At 50.4% G+C, this 21082-nt stretch overlaps 1 protein-coding gene across 1 annotated transcript; it reads left to right on the top strand.

Annotated features, from left to right (window-relative positions):
• Positions 1-221: 221 nt before the first annotated feature.
• On the top strand, positions 222-21016 carry LOC131094041 (corticotropin-releasing factor receptor 1). Its single transcript, XM_058041503.1, has 12 exons — positions 222-312; positions 10195-10314; positions 11413-11498; positions 12474-12580; positions 12928-13048; positions 13527-13680; positions 13936-13996; positions 15350-15422; positions 16476-16561; positions 17963-18098; positions 18282-18323; positions 18970-21016. Exons 1-12 carry the CDS (start codon positions 222-224, stop codon positions 19108-19110), a joined length of 1218 nt encoding a protein of 405 aa, XP_057897486.1. The 3' UTR covers positions 19111-21016.
• The last annotated feature ends 66 nt before the right edge of the window (positions 21017-21082 follow it).

Raw genomic sequence — 21082 nt, forward strand, 5'->3', positions numbered from 1 at the left:
GTGGGAAACAGAGAGCTGTCCCCCAGCCTTCAGCTCAGACAAGCACAATTCCCCCAGGATGCCATCCTGTAAATGGTGCATGTCCATCGTGCAAGCTTTGGGGGTGGTACCCACCCAGACATGGGCACACTCAGATCTGAGCCCAAAAAAAGCCCAAAGAGGCTTTTGGGGAAGGGGAAGCAGCACATTGCACAGATAACCCCAGCTTGTCTGCTCTGTCCATGCAGGCGTTCCTCCTGTGGGACAGCCCGGTGGCAGCCTCCATCCAGGAGCAGTACTGCGAGAGCCTGCCGCCCGCCACCAACCTCACTGGTGAGTGTCCCCCAGCCCAGCTGAGCCACCCGGGGAGCCAGTGCGTGCAGGATGGTGTCAGGGGTGTCTCTGGGCTCGTCTGCTGCTGCATGGATCCTTTCTGGGGAGGTGGGACGTGCAGATGCTGCACCTCTGCTGGTGCTGCTGCAGCCTCCTTGCAGAGTGACAGTGGTGGCAGGTAGAAGGTGCAGATCTCAGGAGATGAAAACAGAGAAATGTCTGTTGGGCAGAGGCAGAGATGGAAAAAGAGACATCAGGGCTGGCTGCCTGTTCTATGCCATGCCCAGGGACGCCAGGACTTTGGCCCCTATGTCCACGCTCCTCCAACATCCCTCTGCCCAGGGATGATGACTGGACGTTTTGAATTTTTGTGGAGACCACGCCACCAGTGCAGTGTGGCCACCGTGGCTCTGGGCTCAGCCAAATTTTGCCCCCCCAGCACTCCTACACAGATGCCATTGAGCACTTTGGGAGGCCACCACTCACAAAGAGCTTCTGAGGACACGGCTATGGCCAGGACTGGCTCAGTCCTGATGGGTGGGAGCAGCAGGGTCATGGACAGCCCACTCCTACTCAACATTGTACATGGGTTTGATCCAATGAGGTCAGAGCTTGTGCCAAAACTGGCTTTTAGCCTATATTCAGGATGTGACTTGGATGTCACCTCAGCAGTGACAGGTCTGGTTCAGTGACAAGTTTTGGGGGAGGAGAAGTGTGAGAAGGAGTGGAGCTCACAGGGACAAGGAAAAAAGTTCTCCCCAGCTCTGGGATGCTGCAGTGTTGATTTTCCATGACTGAATGAGAATCAGAGCAGGCACCAAGGAACTCTCTGTCAGGGTGATGGATGGCCACAGGACTGGGCACTGAGGGATGGCCATGGGGACCCAGAGCTGAAGGATGGCTGCTCACCACCTATTAATAGCAGCATTAACAGCTCCTTTTTAACAAATCCCATCTTGGCACCAGCTGATCCAGTGTCTGACCAAATCCAGGCTACCTTGCCCTGCAAGAAGCTTCCCAAGCCCACGAGGTGGAGGCAGAAAGCCAGGGAACAGCAAAAGCTGCCTGTGGAATGGCAATGCTTGGATGTCTGGTCAGAGAAGAAACTTAGTCATCACTCATATGCTTTGCTCCCTTGAAGGTTTCATCACTCTGCTCAGCGAGGGCCTGTCCTTGGCCGAGTTTAGCTGTGATAAATCCTGACCCAGGGCAGCAGGCAGGTCCCAGAGAATCCTCATGCCCAGCTCATGGCCTTTCCCACCCCCTGCTGAAACCTCCCAAGCCCAAGGGAGAGGTCAGAAAAGGGGGAGAACTTCTGCTGTGGTTTGCTGATTGATTGCCCTGGAATCACCACCATCCTCAAGCACTGAGTGCTGCTTTCTGCAAGGATTGGGCTTTGCTCAGTGGGGATTTATCCACATGATTACAACAAGGATTTAGTGCACCTCAGTGTCCATCTCCCCTGTCAGGGGGGAGAACGTGAGGCTTCAGATTTGCAAATTGTCCATTGTTTCTACACACGAAACCTGCAATTCCTGAGCAACTCATTTGGATGGGGCTGGCATATGTGAGAGCCATTTCCAGCTGGAGGAGGGGACTTAGAACAAGAGGCAGAAGTGAAACTAATTGTCTTATGTCTGCCTGGGAAGTGGAATTCAGCACCAGTCCTGGTCCTTGGGGTCCATTTAAGCCCTGCCTGATGGAGACAGTGATTCCTATGGAGGGATATTTACTAAACTGGAAACTTTGATTTGAGCTATTTAACATGAAGAGTTGTTAGGATGATGCTAATGAGAATTGCAGCAGGGCCCTGAGACTTAATTTGTTAATGTCTTCACCACCCTTGGGAAATGACACATGCTGATAACACAAGCCCAGCAGTCCCCCAGCACGTGGCTCATCAGGGGATCTGCTGGATGCATGGACAGGTACACAGCCTCATGCCTGTGTGCAGCATCCCTCCTCCAAAACATAGCCCACCATGGGCTCTTCTCCTCTCCTGGGTCACCAGTCCCTTCATCTCTCCGTTTTAAAGATGATAAATAGCTGGACAGTGATGTCACCAGGGTGCCAGCACTCTCCAGCATGTGCACTGAGCTGGAAAATCTCTGCCACAGCAGTGGTGTGGAGGGGGGAGGCCCACAGGGTTGTTCTGTCCAGGCTCAGGGGGTGCAGGTGGTGCAAACTGTCATCCCAGGGCATGGAGCACCTGAGCCTCACAGAGCTCTCCCGTCCTGCCCTCTTATTGTGGCAGCAGCTCTCTGGCCACAGAGAGAAACAGGCATCATTCTGGGAAAGGCTGTGAGAAGATGAGAAAAAATAATGAGAAACAATTCTTATCTCACTTGTTGCACCTGGTATTGTGAACATGTGGAATGTGTTAGAATGGCAATTTCTTTACCAAAGGGTGGTTTCTTAATTAGCCAATGGTGATGGTGTTTGAATTGAAGGACCAATTAGGTCCACCTGTAGTGAACTAGGATATAAAAAAGCAATGGGTTTCTTAATAAAGAATAATTGATCAGCCTTCTGTAAATGCATGGAGTCCATGCTAATTATTACATGGCTGGGGGCCCCTTTGCACTGACATCTTATCACCGTGGTTTTACCCATCTTCCTTCAAGCCCCCAGTGCAGGGTAATATCCCTGGGAATTCAGGCTCAGTGCAGTGCTCCAACTTGACAGTCTAGGTATCCATCAAAAATTCCTGTCACTGAGCCCCTGATTTTGGCTGGGACTGGGACACAGGGGCACAGCTGAATGCTCCATCAGAAAGCTGCCTTCCACAGCAGCAGTGAAGAAGGAATATCAGGCTGGACTTGAGGTCAATGTGGTGCATTCAGGAAGTCAGGTCAGCTGCACCCCCAAACATCTGCAAGCCATGAAAGTCTCAGATTAGGCTTGAGAAGGAGCACAATGGGGATCAGCATCCCTTGTCTGATGTGGACAGGTGCTGTCCCAAAGGCTCCCAGCCAGCCCATGGACTGACTCAGAGCATGGATTTCTCTGGCTGATGATTTCAACTCCTCACAGTCTGTGTGCAGCCGCTTCTCGGCCTGTCATGAAGTCCATCAGGGAGGGGCAAGGCCATTTCATCCACTAGGGCAAAGCATTTCCTGCAGCTTCAGGACTGCTTCCCTGGGGAGGGAAAGGACAATTTGAGAAGATGGGAAAGCCTCTTCCTAACTAATTAACAATGAGGCTTTTCCAAAGCAGCTCAGCTGAAAGCACTCAAGCAGAACAAGCTCGGAGCTCTCTCAAAGGGTTGTTTTGCCATTCATAGCTCTCAAGCCTTGATCAGCCCAACTCATTGAGTTGCCACCCAATTTCTCTCATCCCCCTCTGGTCCTGGCTGCACAATCCACTCCTTTAAGCTTGTTATCATGATGAATTCTTATCCTCAATCCTCTGTGTGTGCTTAGGAGAGAAAGGGGAGCACAGAAAATTCCTTGTCAGGAAAGAAACATTTCATGCCAGTTCACCTAAAGCAAAGAAAAATGACACCAAAGCTAAGCAGAAAAAAAGAAATGTCTGTGGGTTTTTAACTGAAGGTTTTTTCAAGGGGGGAAGGGAGTGTAGCTTTGCATTAAATAAGGCAAATCTAATTGTTCCAGATACAGTAAAATCCTTAGGCTAAGAAGCAATGAGTGATGAGAACATATCTTTCACAGGCACTATCAGATAAGTTTGGTAACACCTTTCACAGCAGGTGACAATTTGACCAAGAGCCTTTCCACCCACTCCAGCTCAGCTCCCAAAGCACTGACGCTGCTCCAGCAGCCCTCATCCCTCTGCTCTTTCATTCACTCACTGACTCCCCGGGGGTGAGTCTGGAATTTAAATTCATAAAGGTCAAATTCACATCAGTGACTCTTTTCAGTCTCGTTGGCATCTGTCCCACCAAGGCGGAAATATTAATGAGGAGCTGAGAAAGGGTTAAAGATGCAGTCTAGGCAGGGACTTGAGGGAGAGACATGGTACTGGGTAGTTCTGGGAAACAAAACTCTCCTTTATATGGAAAATCCTAGTGGATTTAAACATACAGTGGTGTCGGTAAGGCCATTCTGCTCCATTATCTGGGAAACAGGGATGCTAACAGCATCTCACTGATATTCATAGATTTTACTGTAGTGGAAGAGGGAAGATGAAGAGGTTCTCCAGTAGGAAACTGTGTCCTGGCACATCCCAGTGTGAGTAGCAGCTACAGCAGTTAAACTGCACTTTGGATTCGATGCAGTGAAGTTACTGCCAGAGACTGTTCAGTTGTAGCCAAACTAGAAGGCTCTGCTGGGAAAACTGCCAGGGAAGGGTTTTGATGTTTCACTCACCCACCACCAGATCCCAGCCAACCCCAGGGAATAAAGAACTTCCTGCCACACTTAGTTATAAAACAACTCCAAACACTGTGGTTCATGTCAGGAGAAAAAGATAAGCCCCAAACACAACCCACTATATTATATACATTATACAAATATATACATTATATGCATTATATACATTAGATATATTACAAACATATATATTACATACATATTTATACATATATATATACATACACACACACACATACATATATATATATATATACACACACATATATATATATATGCTGTAAATCTGTACATGGATCATCATAAGTGACAGCATTGAGCAGATGCATCAGATAACAACAGCACAAGGTAGGTTTGGTGCCTTTTATTTGTTTTTCTCCAGAGCAGCAGCAAAGACCCGAGGGGACAACATAGCAACAAGTCAAAAATTCATTACAACGGCCCATAGCTATCATAATGCTTAATTAGCCTGGGTAATTATTTTACATCAAGGAGCATGGAACTTGAATGCTTGGGAGGATTTTTAAGGACTGGAGTCTTACAAAGGTAAACAAAAGCCCCCAATGCCACTGAAAGCAATGCTGGAGGCAGAGTGTAAGCAAGGATCTACTTTGAGGCAGCCACAGTTGCTCCCAGCCATCCTGAGCACCGACCCCCTGCTCACAGTGAAGGCAAACAGCTCCACCACCTCAATTTCTACCCCAGGTTAATATTAATTCTCCCCCAGTGCCATTTCCCTCAATGCCTCAAGGTGCTACTCAAGCATTTAACATCTGAGTGACTCTGCAGCTCGACCCAGCCACCTCTCCCTGGCACTTCAGCACCTGGAAGTAAAAGCATCCCCCAAAGGCAGCCCCTGTTTTGGGGCAATAAGGTGTGAAATGGGTCTTTTTTCTTCACCACTCTGGTGGAGCTGCCTGGGAGGCACAGAGAGATTTTTGTGCAATTTCACAGTTGATGCATCAGACATCACAGTGAGTTGTATTTTGATTAGATGTGGAGATGAAGCCCTGATTGCCAAATGCAAATATTGCAGCAGAGACACAGGGGACACTCTCAGGGAGCCAGAGGCTCGAGGCAGCAGCAGCAATGCAGTCACAGAGGACATCAGGGCTGGACAGAGATAACTGTGGTTGAAGAAGAGCTCAGGACAGGTAGTGGTATGAGTTAGCAACTTTCAGCTGTTAGGCTCTTGAGACACCTTAGATAAATAACCCTATCACTCCCAGCCACAGGAATGAGCCTGTAGTTCAGATTTCCATCATTTCTCCTGGCCCCTTTGCATTGTATAAGGGGACAGAGGCTTCATCCTTCCACACCTCAGAGTGTCTGTGCATGGCAGCAAACTGGGACGTTGTGCTGGTGCACAGTTCTGCCCGGTGTAAAGCAGGATGTGTTTACCAGCACAGTTACATGCTTTGCTTTACTCCTCTCCAGAGCATCCCAGCAATGGCTTGATGGTATGATAATACTTCAGACCTCCTGGCACCAACTCAAGAGCACTGTGGCGACACGTCTGGTACTGCTGGACCAGGGTAAATATGCTCCATACTCCATTTGGTCAAAATCTCTTGGCAGATTAGCTGGGAGTGGAGAGCTTTACCCTGCCAGGTGTCACACAGTTCCGTGGCTTCAGCTCAGAGCCATCCTGAAGGTCTCTGTGAGTGGTGGGAGCAGGCTGGAGAAGCATGTTTTCTTGAAACAGATGGGATATTGCTACAGTTATCCTGAGACAGTTATTGTGATATTGTTGTCTCAGTGTAAATCCCTGGACAGACACTTCTTTCTTCAGAAGAAGCTTTATGCTTCAGAGCAGCACAACGCAAAGGCAATAGGGTGAGAAGGGATTGGAGCGACTTCCCCTGTGCCACATTCCCTGTCTCAAAGTAGGGCCTGCTCCTTCCTCCTCCAAACACCATGTTTCTGTGTGGGAAGAAGCCAAATTAGGGGAATTGAGTGCAGGTAGGAAATTCACTGACCTTTCATGCTGTAAATCTGCAAAGACCAAACCTGTGCTGCCAATGGAGCTGAGAAGCTGGAGCACCTGGGTGCAGAACCTGGAGAACAGTCCCCCTTCAGACATGGATGGGCTGTCGAGCATGCAAGGAAGCATTTAGTACTGACACATATTTCCATGCTAAACAGTGCCCTGAATGCTGGGAGCCAGGTGCCATTCGGGGGGAGCTGGAGCAGGGAGTTGTGCTGGGCAAAGCGTGTGACCATGGTCACAGGGGTTTTCAGGATGAGAGAGAGACAAAAATGTTGACTCCATGATCAGAAGGCTTGATTTATTATTTTATGATATGTATATAACATTAAGACTATACTAAAAAAATAGAAAGGAAAGTTCTCAGAAGGCTAGCTAAGCTAAGAATGGAAAAGAATGATAACAAAGGAGCTCTCTCCAACTCTGTCCAAGAGAGCTGAGTCCTTGATTGGCCATTAATTGTAAACATCCAAGATGGGCCAATCACAGATGCACCTGTTGCATTCCACAGCAGCAGATAACCATTGTTTACATTCTTTTGCTGGGGCCTCAGCTTCCCAGAAGGGAAAATCCTAAAGAAAGGATTTTTAGTGAAAAGGATGTCTGTGACAAAAGGGGATGTTGCAGCCCTCATGGCACTCTTTGTCTTCACTGTTTTAGTTATCACTTCCCCATCAGGAGAGGTTTTTTCTCTCTTTTCTGTACGCTGGAGAGAGCAGAAAGAGCAGCATCTGCTTTCTTCATCAAGCCTTTCTCAGTGTGAGCCTGGGAAAATATTGTGGCCACCCACTAGATGAAAACCTGGTGGGATAGAGCTCCAAATGCTGCCAGTGGCAGCATGGGGGTGAAGCACAGGGAGAGGTCCAGGAGCATCCAACGGCCTGGCTGAGCATCTCCTCATCTGCCTGCAGCCCCCAATGTCACCCCACAGCACCAGCCCGACCCATGGGACAAGCAGGGCTGAGCTCCTGGTGATGCTGGTGCACCTTCCCTGTGGTGGGACCGGTGGGACCCACTGGATTTGGTGTCTGGTGGGATCCTGTCATGCTCTAATGGGAGTGCCAAGCAGCATCCCACCAAGTGCCTTGGAGAAAGGTGAAGATATTCAATCCAGCCTTGAGCAGATGTATCACAGAATGTTGTACCTCTGTCTGGCTACATCATTTCCATGAGTCTCTTGGGTTGGTTATTAATGGCATTGCTGTGGGTTTGTTTTACTGGTGGAGAGCTCTCTGGCCCTGCTGACTTTTTAACTACTCACTCTTCCTGTTTGTCCCCCTTGAGCAATCTCTGTTTGCCCCCAGAACAGACCCTGAAATGCAGGAGGGGAACTGAGGCAAAAAAAAATATGCAAAGAAAATGGAGTTTGTGCCCAGCCCTAGCAGTCCCCGTGAGGGGCTGTGATAGCTGCATGAGCTGCTGTGCCCATTAGTACTGTGCAAGCCGCATTTTCCTGTGTTGCATTGTTCCAAGTGAAGCTTTTCCTGTTCCAGAGATTCACACAGCTTCTCACCTCAGTGGCTAACAGGGAGAGCACTTGCAATTAAACTTTGTCCTTAATTCAAGTAATTACTGGTTGTTTTTTCCTTACAAGGATGACTGTTACCATAAAATTTTTAACTGTGACCCTCTATTTCTCTGTCAAATTGGAGTCTGAACAACAAAGGAGCTCAATAAATTCAAATGGATGCAGAAAGGCACACACATACATGTGATAAAAGGCACCTTGTTTCCTACAAAATACAGGCTTAAAACAGTTAACGTAAAGGGAACGTTGCCACAGCAACCCTACACATTAGCAAAGCTTAAAACAAAGGTCATTGTTAAAATTAATTTCTTCCTACAAGCTATGGGAGGCAGAAGGCAACACTCACCATGCTCTGATGCTTCCCCAGCTCACATGCTTGGAAGCTGTTTTCCCTTACTAAGATATTTGAAGACACTGAAAGCCCTGAAAATTTTCTCAGAGAACATCACAAAATAACAAGGAGTCAATTTTTCCGATAATTGATGAAAACAAATATTCTTCCATAAAAACCTTCATCATCATCATCATCAACAACAGTATTTTGCTTCTTTTCCTTTGGTCACTCTTTAGCCAGCTCTATCCATAGGAATTTTTGGGAAAGGTATTCAAATAACAACCACAAATCCAGGGGGAGGGGAAACGCTGTGTTTTCACACCCAAGGAGCTGTGAATTGGGGTGTTTTGTATTAGGAAGTGGCAATTTCTGTCTCTGTGCAAGCAGCACAAACGTCTCTGGTACCCAGGAGTGTTTTGGACTAAACTCTGCCTCTTCCAGCATCTCCTGCTCACCCATTTTCTGCTTACCCTAGATTGTAGTATATGGATATTGTAGCCATTGTGCTTCCGACCTCAATGTGAGATCAGGCTGGGACATATTTAGCTATGGTTCATGTTGTTCTAAATATACACAAATTATACATTAAACAGCCTGCAATCTGGCATACCTAATGCCTACGTTAGCACGCTTGTGTAGCTGGGAAAAGCACACAAATCCTTGAAATCTGAAATAGAAGCAGCTTTGGAGTTTTCTACTCGGGAAAGACTGGAAGAGACCAACGGGAATGGCTGGGAAGGAGATTTTGCAGCCAGGAGGTGTGAGATGTTTGGCGAGACTTAGAACCAGAGTGGACACACCACTGAGGAAGAGCAAGTCTGGCTTATTGCCTGTTGTGGGGCTGGATGCCAACATCGTGGCTGAAGGAAGGAGCAGGGCAGGGAAACCAGAGCCAGGGGACCTGGAAGCCAGGTCTAAAACTAAGTTTGTGCCAGAACTGAGCTTAGCCAGTAGTTTTAGTCGTTTACTGGCTTAGCCAGTAGTTTTAGACAGGACCAGAGTAACAGTTATAGTAGAATATGAGGTTACAATTGTTAAAGTTGCTCAGGTTATGCTCACCAGAAGGCCCAGTGGGAAAGGCACAGCTGCAGGCCGGGTGGGTGGAAGTTGGTTGAGGGGTGAGAGGCAGCTATGAGTGAGGAGAGTCAAGCTGGGAGTGAGGTTGTGATTGGCTGGAGGAACACATGGGCAGTGTATGAGTGGGAAGCTGATTGGCTGAAGGAATGCATGGACAGGGTATGAGAAGGAAGCTGATTGGCTGAAAGAACACATGGACAGTGTATGCACAGGAAGCTGATTGGGTGACAGGGTGTGCGGACAGCGGTGCTACAGCTGAGCCAGCCAATGGGTGCCCTCTTTCTGTTAGGCCTCGGTTTGGTTTCAGTCATGTCAAGTGGAAATTAAAGATATAAAAAGGGGCCAATTTTTGCAATAAGGCCATCTCCTTTGATAAGAGGGTCTGTGTTGCTTTGTTCCCACTGCTACAAGTCATGGCCATGATGATTCAACCGGCCCCTGCAAGTTTTGCACAGGGCCCATCTGGTGTCTGCCATGAGGGTTTTCTGGGGGCTGAGCTTGTGGTGACCCACCAGCTGATGCAGCAGCCCCAGCTCTCCAGGCAAATCCTGACCTTTCAGCAGCCTGGAAGCGGCCCATGGTGGCCCAGAGAGCTCTGCTAACCCTGTGCACTTTGTCCTTGCAGGTCCCCAGTGCAACGCCTCGGTGGACCTGATCGGCACATGCTGGCCCCGCAGCGCTGTGGGACAGCTGGTGGCTCGGCCCTGCCCCGAGTACTTCTATGGCGTGCGGTACAACACCACCAGTAAGAGGGGCAGCACTGAGGGTGCTGGGACACAAGTGACAATATACACCTCTGGGAACAAGGCTCATCAACCATTAGGAAAACAGTGCCTCAGGCCCCGGATTTCAGGGAGGGTCGTTTCAGAGAAGCAGGTTTATAAGCAGGTCCTGGGAGGAGGAGAGGGTTGATGTCCCCATCTTGGGGATACAGGCAGAGGAGTAATCCTGCCTTGCCCTTGGAGGTGGTATAGGGGCCTGAAGCTTCCAGCTGAGCAAAGACTGGGGGACTTTGAATGCCCTCCCTTCCTGGCACAGGTGGTTGCACTGTCACTGCCAGGGACATGCTGGGAGTAGAGGATGTAGTGATATGAAAAGTGCCCAAAGTCATGCCTAGCATAAGGTTGAGTTTCTGACCACCCAAGTGCTGCTTTTGATGAAAGAAACACCTTGCTTCTCACAAAAAACATAGATTTTTCCATCCTGCGCATTCTTGCAGGCATGGAGGATGGCACAGACACACAGCTCTGCCTTTGTGGTGCCGCTGTAGGAGCCTCTGTGCATTAATCCCAGCCCCCTGATGAGGCTCACAGCCTCCTGTAATGGTAGCCTGGTGTCACCCCAGTGCTAGCATTGCCCCACTGCTGACACCAATGACAGACTCTCTGGGGTCCCTGGGCCATTCCTTCCTAGTCAGCCTTGACACCTACTGTCCTTCCTGGGAGGCAAAAAAGCTCCTAATTCAGGGAGAGAAGTGAAACTTCATGCTGCCATCTCAGCAGAGAGCCTGGACTGGACATGATCACCCAAGCAAACAGCAGAGTGAAAGACAAGAGAAGAACTGGTGCTGCTTCCACTGCACCCCTGTGTGTGGTGAGGAGGTGTTGGGGTCCCCCAGTGCCAAGGGCAGGGCTGCTGCAGGCCCAAAGCTCTTGAGTGGGTCTGAAATACTCCAAGAATTTTGGTACTGCAGCTGTGACCAAGGCAGTAGCTGAGCTGCCTTCACAGCAGAAGATGCCAGGCCTGACCTGGTGCCAGTGCCCTGCATTAGTGACAGTCAGGTCACATGCCTGTGCCCATCCCCATGCTCTGTTAACCCTTGGATGGGCATCTTCTCTTTCAGATAATGGGTACAGGGAATGCCTTGCGAACGGGAGCTGGGCAGCACGTGTCAACTACTCCCAGTGCCAGGAGATCCTCAGTGAAGAGGTAGGAGCTTGGGAGTCCCTGGGCTCTTGGCAGGAGTGCAAGAGAGAGATGATGGAGTTTTGAAAGGCAACAGCATCCAGGCCAGGAATGGCCCATGGGAGCTGAGGGCTGAGCATGCAGCAACATTCGAGTGATAAAGTTGGCATGTGGCAATTATGACCCCTTCTTGATCTGCATTTTTATTCCCCATCAGAAATAAAGCCATGCCTCTTTCCATCCCCATTAAAAATCCAAGAGGATTGGCAGGGTGAGGTCCCCAGGGCCTCTGGGTACAGATCAGCCCTGTCACTTTCCTGAAGCTCTCTCCTGACACTCAGTGAAAACCCCATCCTTCCCTGCTGGCAGTGAAATAAAGGAGATATTTAGGAAGATGAAAGACATACAAAAATGGGGATCAAGCCCCTGAGCAGATCAAGCCACCCCTTGAAGCAGAGAAGAGATATGAGCTTTTCATTTGCAGTTGATATCAACTCTGATATTTAAAATGCTGATATCTCTTGCCATGAATGTTTTTTCACTCACTTAGTTGCCTATTTACTGATTGGATGAGTGCCTAAGAGCAGGAGTGATCAATTAATTCAATTATCACTCACACTTTCCTCTGTCCAAATTCATCCAAGCCTCTCAGTTGCCTCCAGGGCAGTGGGGGATGAACTGAGATATAAAATTCCAGTGAGCTCAACTGAGTTCCAGCAGGGTTTCCCCAGGGGAGGGGTTGGGAAGTTGCAGCATTGAGCTGTCCTGTGAGCTACTCTGGTACAAGTGAGATGTGAAACCAGGCTAGTGCCTCTCCTTGCCACATTAGCCCCATCTCCTTCCATTCCCACTGTCCTGTCCCACGGTGAGCTCCAATTGCTTGCTGAAAAAGGGCCCAGAATTTGAGGTGCAGCTGCCAAAGGTGATGTGGTGGAGGAGGTGGGTTTGTGCCAGTGCTAGGGCTGCTGTTGACCCTCTACCCATCTCCCCCACTCCCAGAAGAAGAGCAAGCTGCACTACCACATCGCTGTCATCATCAACTACCTGGGCCACTGTGTTTCGCTGGGGGCCCTCCTAGTGGCCTTTGTCCTCTTCATGCGCCTGCGGTGAGTAACAAACCTGCTGCCGTGTTCCTGCAAGGTCACCTCTGGCAGGGATGGACCCAGCTCCTCTGCTTTGCCATCTGCTCTGCCACAGACATTGCCCTCCAGGCTGGAGGGATCCTGCCTATCTCAGGGCTGTTTTTCTTTTGCTGCTTTTTTAAAGCATCTAGTTACGGAGGCAGAGGGTCCTCCTTGGTGCCTTCCACCTCCTGCTTTTCTCCCTGCCCCCCTCACCCAGGGCATGGTCCCAGCAGGTCACCCTTGGGGTCCCAGCAGAGACACTCAGCTGCACAGACAGCACTGTCCCCAATCCCCCCGCTCTGATGGTGCCTTGTTCCACCCCTCTCCAGGAGCATCCGGTGCCTGAGAAACATCATCCACTGGAACCTGATCACAGCCTTCATCCTGCGCAATGCCACGTGGTTCGTGGTGCAGCTCACCATGAACCCAGAGGTGCACGAGAGCAACGTGGTAGGTGCAGCTCTTCCAGGCTGAGCCCAGTCCTGAGCAGCTGGGGGGTGTGAGGACCCTGGAGATTACAGAAATGCAAAATGGTTTGGGGCTGAAGGGACCCTAAGGATCATTTAGTTCCAACCCCCCTGCCATGGGACACCTTCACTGTCCCAGGTTGCTCCAAGCCCCATCCAACCTGGCCTTGGACACTTCCAGGGATGAAGCAGCCACAGCTTCTCTAGGCAACCTGTTCCAGGGCCTCACCACCTTGCCAGGGAAGAATTTCTTCCCTAAACCTACCCTTCTTCAGGCTGAAGTCACTAAAATGTGGCTACAAAAGCAGTTTCAGAGAACATATAGGGCTGGCTGGTGGCTGGCAGGCACACCCTGTGTATGAGAAACACAGGTTTGATTGCTCTGCCAGGGTCAGTGCTGCTCTGTGCATCGATTGCACCACTGTGACACAGAGCTCAACAGGCTCCACATCTCCTGACAGGTCTGGTGCCGCTTGGTCACTGCTGCCTACAATTACTTCCATGTCACCAACTTTTTCTGGATGTTCGGCGAGGGTTGCTACCTGCACACGGCCATCGTGCTCACGTACTCCACGGACAAGCTCCGCAAGTGGATGTTCATCTGTATCGGCTGGTGTGAGTGCCAGCCTTCCCCTCACCCAGGGGTACCCAGGCTGTAGTGATGGCTGGTGCCCCCTCCAGCCTCTGCTCCAGCTCTGCTTTCACTCAAAGAGCTGCAAAAAGGGTGCCAGAGGCAGGAGGATGGACACTTGATTTGCGTGGACACCTCATCTCACTGGGTGGTTTTTGTGTGAGAAAACCCCTGTTAGTTATGGTGTGGTTTTGTGGCGACCTTGCACCTCTGAGACTCACCTGTGTGTTCCCCTGCAGGTATCCCCTTTCCCATCATCATTGCCTGGGCCATTGGGAAGCTCTACTACGACAATGAAAAGTGAGCCTGATTGCTCTTATCCTCTATTCTTCTTTCTATCCCAAATCCTCAGGGAACAGTTATGTCAGGAATTCTGTCAGGGAAGAAAAAAAGGATAATGTTCTTCCATTCTTTCTTTTATCCCACCTTTCACCTCTCTGTAGCACAAGCCCTGCCCCTGCTGGTTTCCCCTCAAAAGGCAAATGTGATTTTAAGGGGAGAAAGATATACCAGATTTCCTACAATAGGTTTGCTAAAGGGAGCTGGGTTTTAACCAGCAGAGATCTAAATTACCCCCACCTGAGCCATTTTCACAGACACCTGCTGATGAAGGTCTTAACAGGTACCTGAGAGTTCATCCCAGAGTGGGAAGTTGAAAGGAGTCCATTGAGATGAATGGCAGCGTGTTCTGTTTTCCAGAGGTAATTTTCCCTACCGACTGCAGAAGTCCCGTGCTGCTCACACAGGCACTGATTGAACAACCCTGACAAGGTGCTCCCAGGACAGGGATACACCTGAGTGAGCTCCTGCAGGGTTTGCTGAGGACAGAGAGGACAGAGCTGACCCAGACCTGTGTGTGAGGTTATGGGGAATCATGGAATATCCTGAGCTGGAAGGAACCTACAAGAACATCAACTCTGAGTCCTGGCTCTGCACGGACACCCCAACAGTCCCACCCAGTGCAGCCCTGAGAACATTGTCAAGAAGCTTCTGGAGCTCTGGCAGCCTCGGGGCTGTAACCATTTCCTGGGGATCCTGTTCACTGCCCAAGCACCCTCTGGGGGAAGAACTTTTCCTGATATCCATCTCAAATTCCCCTGTGACACCACCTCAGATCATTTCCTTGGGTCCTGCCCCTGTCACAGGGAGCAGAGATGGGGGCTCCCCCTGGGGAGGAGCTGCAGGTCCTGATGAAGTCTAAACTCATTCACCTCTGCCCCAGCTGAACATTCCAAGTGTTCTCAGTTGCTTCTCATGTGGCCCATCCAGACTGCTCCCCTTCTTCATGTCCCTCCTTTGGATGTTCTCTAATGGCTTCAGATCTTTCTTATATTGTTGTGCCCAAAACTGCCCCCAGGATGCAAGGTGAGGCTGCCCCCATGCAGAACAGAGTGGGGACAGTCACCTCCTTTGTGAGGAGGGTGTCCCTGCTTGTTCTGCAGTAACCAGCTCCCACAGCCATATGGGGCCCATAAACACTCCCACAAGTCACATGCACCTCCTTTTACTGAGTTCCCACGAAAGCTATTTCACAATGGCTGCAGCAGTTTGAGTTTTAGTGCTTTCACCTCACAGACAGCGACTTACAGAGATTGTGCAAGGACACGAGTCTATCCAGGTCACTCCCATGTCAGGCTTGTCCTTGCCTTGCAGGTGCTGGTTTGGGAAGCGAGCAGGTGTTTATACTGACTACATTTACCAAGGCCCCATGATCCTGGTGCTGCTGGTAAGAGGAAATTGACCTTTTGTGTGCTAAATGGAGACCTTCTGTGTGCAGCTGGGTCACAGCTGCTTCTGTACAGAGTATTGCCCCCTCCTTTAGCTTCACTTTGCTGGGCCTGGTTCTGCTGCCCCACAGCAGCACTGCCCCTCACGCAAACTGCCCCTTGAGCAATATTGGTCTTGGGGTGCACTGCAGAAGGAGCCTGGAAACCTCACTCTAACAGGGGTGTCCCATCATCAGCCTCCAACATGCATCAGTAGGTCCCTCCATCCTTGCCATGGCACTATTTGGGTGTGGGTGGATGCTTTGCCAAGCATTTGCAGAAGCTTGGGATCCTTGACTCCATTACCTGATCCTGATTCCACCTCTCTGTTCCTGGTCCCCAGCTGAGTAGTTGTGCTTGATCACATGGATGGGGCTTTGTCTTTTGGGGAGGGACAAAGAGGAGCCGAGGTGGCAGGTCACAAGCTGGGGGTCCAAGCTGTGTGTGCAGGGGGAAAGCCTTGCACAAAGTCCCAAAACTATTCCCTCCTCCTTGGCCAATGCTGAGAAAGCTCAAGGGAGTAAAACTCACTGGAATGATGGAATAATTGATCCTGCTTCCCATTTCTTAGCCTGACAGGCAGCCAGGCCACTACTAAGTCCTGTCAATTGTGCTCAGCTCCAAAGATTCCTTCCCATTCCCTCATTAGCAATTCGGCAGCCGAGAGAGCAACCAGGTGGACCCTGGACATAATGGCAGCCACTCGCTACCTTAGATTCTTCCTCTCCCTCTGCTTTTTCACCTTCAGCCATTCCTCTAGCACTTGTCCTTCCTTGGCAATCTCCTGGTACGCCCTGCTGCCCTGATCTCCTGACCAAACTCCTAAATCTTATTATTCAAGTGTTTTTTAAAAAGGCAAACATCCTCTCATGGTGCATGGAAGGCAATAGATCAGGTTCAAGAGGAAGGAAACTTTCCCATTTGGCCTGGTCCCCCTCCCGCCCCGTCATTGCAGAGGAAATGGGAGGATATACTGAGGGAGCAGACACTAAGCAGTGGCCCTGTTCCTCCAGATCAACTTCATCTTTCTATTCAACATTGTCCGAATCCTCATGACAAAGCTCCGAGCTTCAACCACGTCAGAGACAATCCAGTACAGGTAAGAGCATGAGCAATCCTGCTGGAAGCCAACCTAGGAACTGGGTTCTCTCATGATTAGTGGGGATGGGAAGAGCCCCATTAGCCAGGTAGCAAGGGGATGGGAGCATGGAGAGACACCTAAGAGCACCTCAAATGCTCTTTGGAGGCACATGGTCATTAAATCTGGCCAGGGAGAGCCTTGTGATGTAGAGTGTGGATGGCTGTTTCTGCCTTTGAAGTGAACTCTTGGGATTTGAGTCTCTTTGCAAAAGCCTTTTCTGGTGGGACCTGAGGAGCTCTCCAGGCTGGGAGCTGCAAATCCTGGCATGGAGGTGAGAATTAAATCACTGCTTGACAGAAAAGCAAAAGCTGAGAAAGCTGATGAATCGATGCCACCGCAACACCACCTTGTAAAGAAGAAGACAGTACTCCCACAGCACAAGGCAGGAAGATTTAACCCCTCCTTGCCTGTTGGGGAATATTTTGCAGTAAGAGGTGCATGGTCAGAGCAGCTCCCCAGAGTACCTGGGATAGAAGACACTTTGGGCTTCATCATTGCCTCTGTCTGGATCATTTTGTGGGCAGGAATTGGGGAATCTCATGGTGTGCCAGGTCAAGTGAAGCCGTTTTGAGGTGGAGGGTGGCTTTTTCAGCTGAGAAAGGAAAAATTCTGGTTCTGTTATTGAGAAAGCTACACCAGTGAATGTGCTACACTGCAGTTTTCCATCTCCTGTCCTTGGTTCCCTCCAGCTCCTCCATGTCATCAGCCCATTTGTGCCAGGGACTGTTCTCCCCTCTAAATCAGAGATGCAAAACAGGTCCCAGCCCCCCTCCCTGTCCAGCTCAGACCCTCCAAGGATGACCATCTACTGTTGGAATCTGTCCATTAACAGGATTTTTAAGCAAAAAGTGATGACTTGGCATTGTTCTTGTCCCCTGATCCAAAGGAATGAGGAGCCAAGCCCCAATCCTTCCCACACTCTCTGTATTAGCACTATGACTTTTCACAAACTGTACTTGTAATTTCATCAAGATATCAAATTAATTACCTGAGATACGGTTTTCACAAACTCGTGTTGAAGGGTGTGAGTTATTACACCCTCCTTAATTCCTTTTTAATTGAGCTGTAGATCAGCCAAGCAATCATTCCATGCCAGCTCAAGGTCAGGCCTCTGCTCTCCGCTGCTCTTTTCTGGGTGGAGAAGCAGAGCAGGGGCCAAGTGCTCAAACCAGCCCAGTTCCTTGGGAGCTGCACTGGAAAACCAATGGATGGAGCCCAGCTTGGCTCCATCCTCCCCTACTCACTGGTTTTCAAGTGCCAGCAGACCAGTACAAGCCATGCTGGTGCTGGGAGTGGATGGGCAGAGTCCTCGTGGCCAGGGCTGCACTGTAGCAGCTCAGGTCCCTGTTTTGTCCCTAGGAAAGCAGTCAAGGCCACACTGGTGCTGCTGCCCTTGCTGGGGATCACCTACATGCTGTTCTTTGTCAACCCCGGGGAGGATGAGATCTCCAGGATAGTCTTCATCTACTTCAACTCCTTTCTGGAGTCTTTCCAGGTAATGGTCCTTCACACTGGCTCCCCCCCAGTCCTCTCACCAAGGAGGAGCCCATCGTGGCTGATGCCTCATCCCGCTTCTGCCCCTTCCCAAAACCAGACATCCCCAAACCCCAGAGCTGTTCCAAAGCGCCGGGCTCAGGGGAACCTGTTTGCTGTGACTCTGCTGCTTGTCTCCTTCCAGGGCTTCTTCGTCTCTGTCTTCTACTGCTTCCTGAACAGTGAGGTGAGCACAATGGGCTGGGGTTTTTGCGGGGGTCTACACCCTTCCTTGCAAGCAGACAAGTTCAGCAAAAGGCTCTACTGCTGCCCAGGGCTTGGAGGGTGCTAGTCCCTAATTCCCCATCTAAAGATCTTTGGTGATCAAAATTGGTGCTTCACCTCCAGCCCCAGGTACATCTGCAGCCCCAGATTTTGCCCAGACAGGAATGGCTACTGTCTGTCTCCTCCTCTGGAGGAGGAAAATCCACCTCCAAGAACAGATGCTCTCATGGTGCACCTGTGTGATTTGGTGCAGCAAAGCCAAGGGCCCTCCCCATCCCAGGGAAATCCTTCCCCAGGGTGAGCCCCATACACATGTGGATTGCACATGGATGAGGATATCTCCCAGGCTCTGCCCCAAAACACAAAGCAGAAAGCAAAGGAGAGAAGAAGTGAATCCTGGGGCCAGATATTTGGGCAGTTCTTTCCTCTGCCTCCTCCAAACGCTCCCACACCTTTGCTGACTCAGGAAAGTTTACCCTGCATGAATCTGTTTTGTTAGAGAATCACATATCATTTATCCATTTTTGGCTGGAGGACTGAGGAGAAGGATGGCCGGTGCCTCTGGTGCCTCTGTGTGATGACCAATGTCCCTGATTGATCCCGCCCAGGTGCGATCGGCCGTGCGCAAGCGCTGGCACCGGTGGCAGGACAAGCACTCCATCCGTGCCCGCGTGGCAAGGGCCATGTCCATCCCCACCTCCCCCACCCGGGTCAGCTTCCACAGCATCAAGCAATCCACGGCTGTCTGAGCCAGGAGCGAGAGGCTGCGCCAGGAGCCGACGTCCCCACTGCTATGGGGAGCCCCTGGAGGGGGGCACGGCACAGGAGCAGGTCCTGCCGGCGGCCCCAAGGAGAGCATGAACTCACTCGGTCATGGGACACCTGCACAGCTCCTGCCCCATGGGCTGGGCAGGCCTGGAGGACAGGACAGGACAGCTGAGATGCTGCTTTGTCACCTCCTTGGCAGCTGTGTGACCTGCTGGTATGGCAGAAAGAGCCAGCAGGACCTGGAAAGGTTGCAGCAGCTTTCTGCCAGCTCCATCCTGGGCATAATGTCTCAGGGTTTGGGCATGATTTATCAGGTTTGTCTGCTTTGAGGTGACAGGAAACCAGGACAATGCTGGGACAGCTTATGGGGCTAATTCCCTGGGAAGCTGGGTCAGCCTTCCAGTGAGCACATGCTAGAATGTTGCTGGTGGGTGGGGAACCCTCTAGAGGAGTCAAAGTCCTATGTGATGGAAGGGGATGGATGGAGAGCCCCAGAGTGATTGTAGACATTGCTTCACGTGGCTGTGTTTTTGTAGCACTGGGGTTGAGTCCTTCCCCTGTCTCTTGCTGTGTCTCCTGGTGTCCTGTAACTGCTGCTTGGTCTGACTAGGTCATTTCTCATCTTGACACCAAAGGTGGGATAAAGGAGTGAGGTGGGAGAGGGGAGGTAACTCCCCCTCCCATGGGGATGGGTCCTAGGGGCTCTGAGCAATCACACAGAGTTGGCTTGATCTGGAGGGAAGCACAGGAATTAGTTGCATTCTCTGGTTCAGCCCAGATGAATCCACAGGTCTCTGCAAAGCCCTGGACCTCAGGCTGGCTCCATGTCCCTGCTCAGAGGGTGGAAAGGTGAGGGAGCCCTGCAGTGGCTGAGGTCCCCAAAGGCAGGGGGACAAGCCCTGGCTCTATCCCCTCCTCCTTGCCCTGCTTTTACCTGGGCAGGTGGGCCCGGTGCCAAAGCTGCTCCTTGCTCTTGTGCAGAGGATGGGACCAAACCATCCCCACGCTGGGGTTAAGTGCCTTGGAGGAGCAGCAGCCTCCTTCCCTCCCTTCCTTCCATTCCTATCTCCCTCCCCATTCTGGGGACTCCAGATTGTCCCCAGTTCCCCCTCTCTCATTGCCCTCTTCCATGTGGTCACCAAAAGCAGCTGAGCAGAGGAGTGGATTTGCCCTGACCTCTTTGGAGCCACCTTTTACTTGTCCCATACAAGGTCTGGGGATGCCCAGGCAGGAGACAGATTACAGCAGGTTTATGGGCTGCCTGCCCTCTGCATCCCAGGGATTTTGCCACTGGGGCCATGCAGGGTCTGGTGTGAGCCCCTTCACACTTGTGTGCCTCAGTTTTCCCAATATAAAGACCAGGCATAAATGTTTCCTGCCATGGGGAGATTTAAGCATCTTTGAAATTGCAGTATTTTGTGATTTCCTCAGGATATACCACCAGAAAGGAATAAAATCTTGCGTCTTTTTATTTAAAGAGAAGCACAGGGAAAATCCTCTGGGTTCTTTCTTCAAACATTTGTGAAATTCAGTAATTTAGAGCAAATTCCTCCTACTTCCCTCCCATTTTGATTTTCTACCTGCATGTCTACAGTGCAGCAAAACTGGAAATATCCCATTGACTCCAATAATCTGCTGGGAGCAGCATCAGTTCCCAGTATGACACAGTGACCACAACAACGACCATACACATAGAGCACATTTCAGTCTTTGTTCAAGTTCTGCCACTGCCAACAGCCCCCAAAACTGCCCCTTCTTCAAAATATGGGTGTGGAAAAGTCCCCTGGAGTTATGCAGTGGTAAAAGTGTGGCAGCTTCCAGCTCTATGGACACTTTCTGCTGGTGCCCTACAAGGAGTAGACTTGTGTCTTCTGTGTCTTGGTTTCTCTGATGTGCTACATGTTCGACTTGGATTTTTCTAAAGTGGGGTCTTTTGGTGGAAAGAAGCTGGAA

This window comes from Melospiza georgiana, chromosome 28 (assembly GCF_028018845.1).
Source record: "Melospiza georgiana isolate bMelGeo1 chromosome 28, bMelGeo1.pri, whole genome shotgun sequence".
Lineage (NCBI taxonomy): Eukaryota > Metazoa > Chordata > Aves > Passeriformes > Passerellidae > Melospiza > Melospiza georgiana.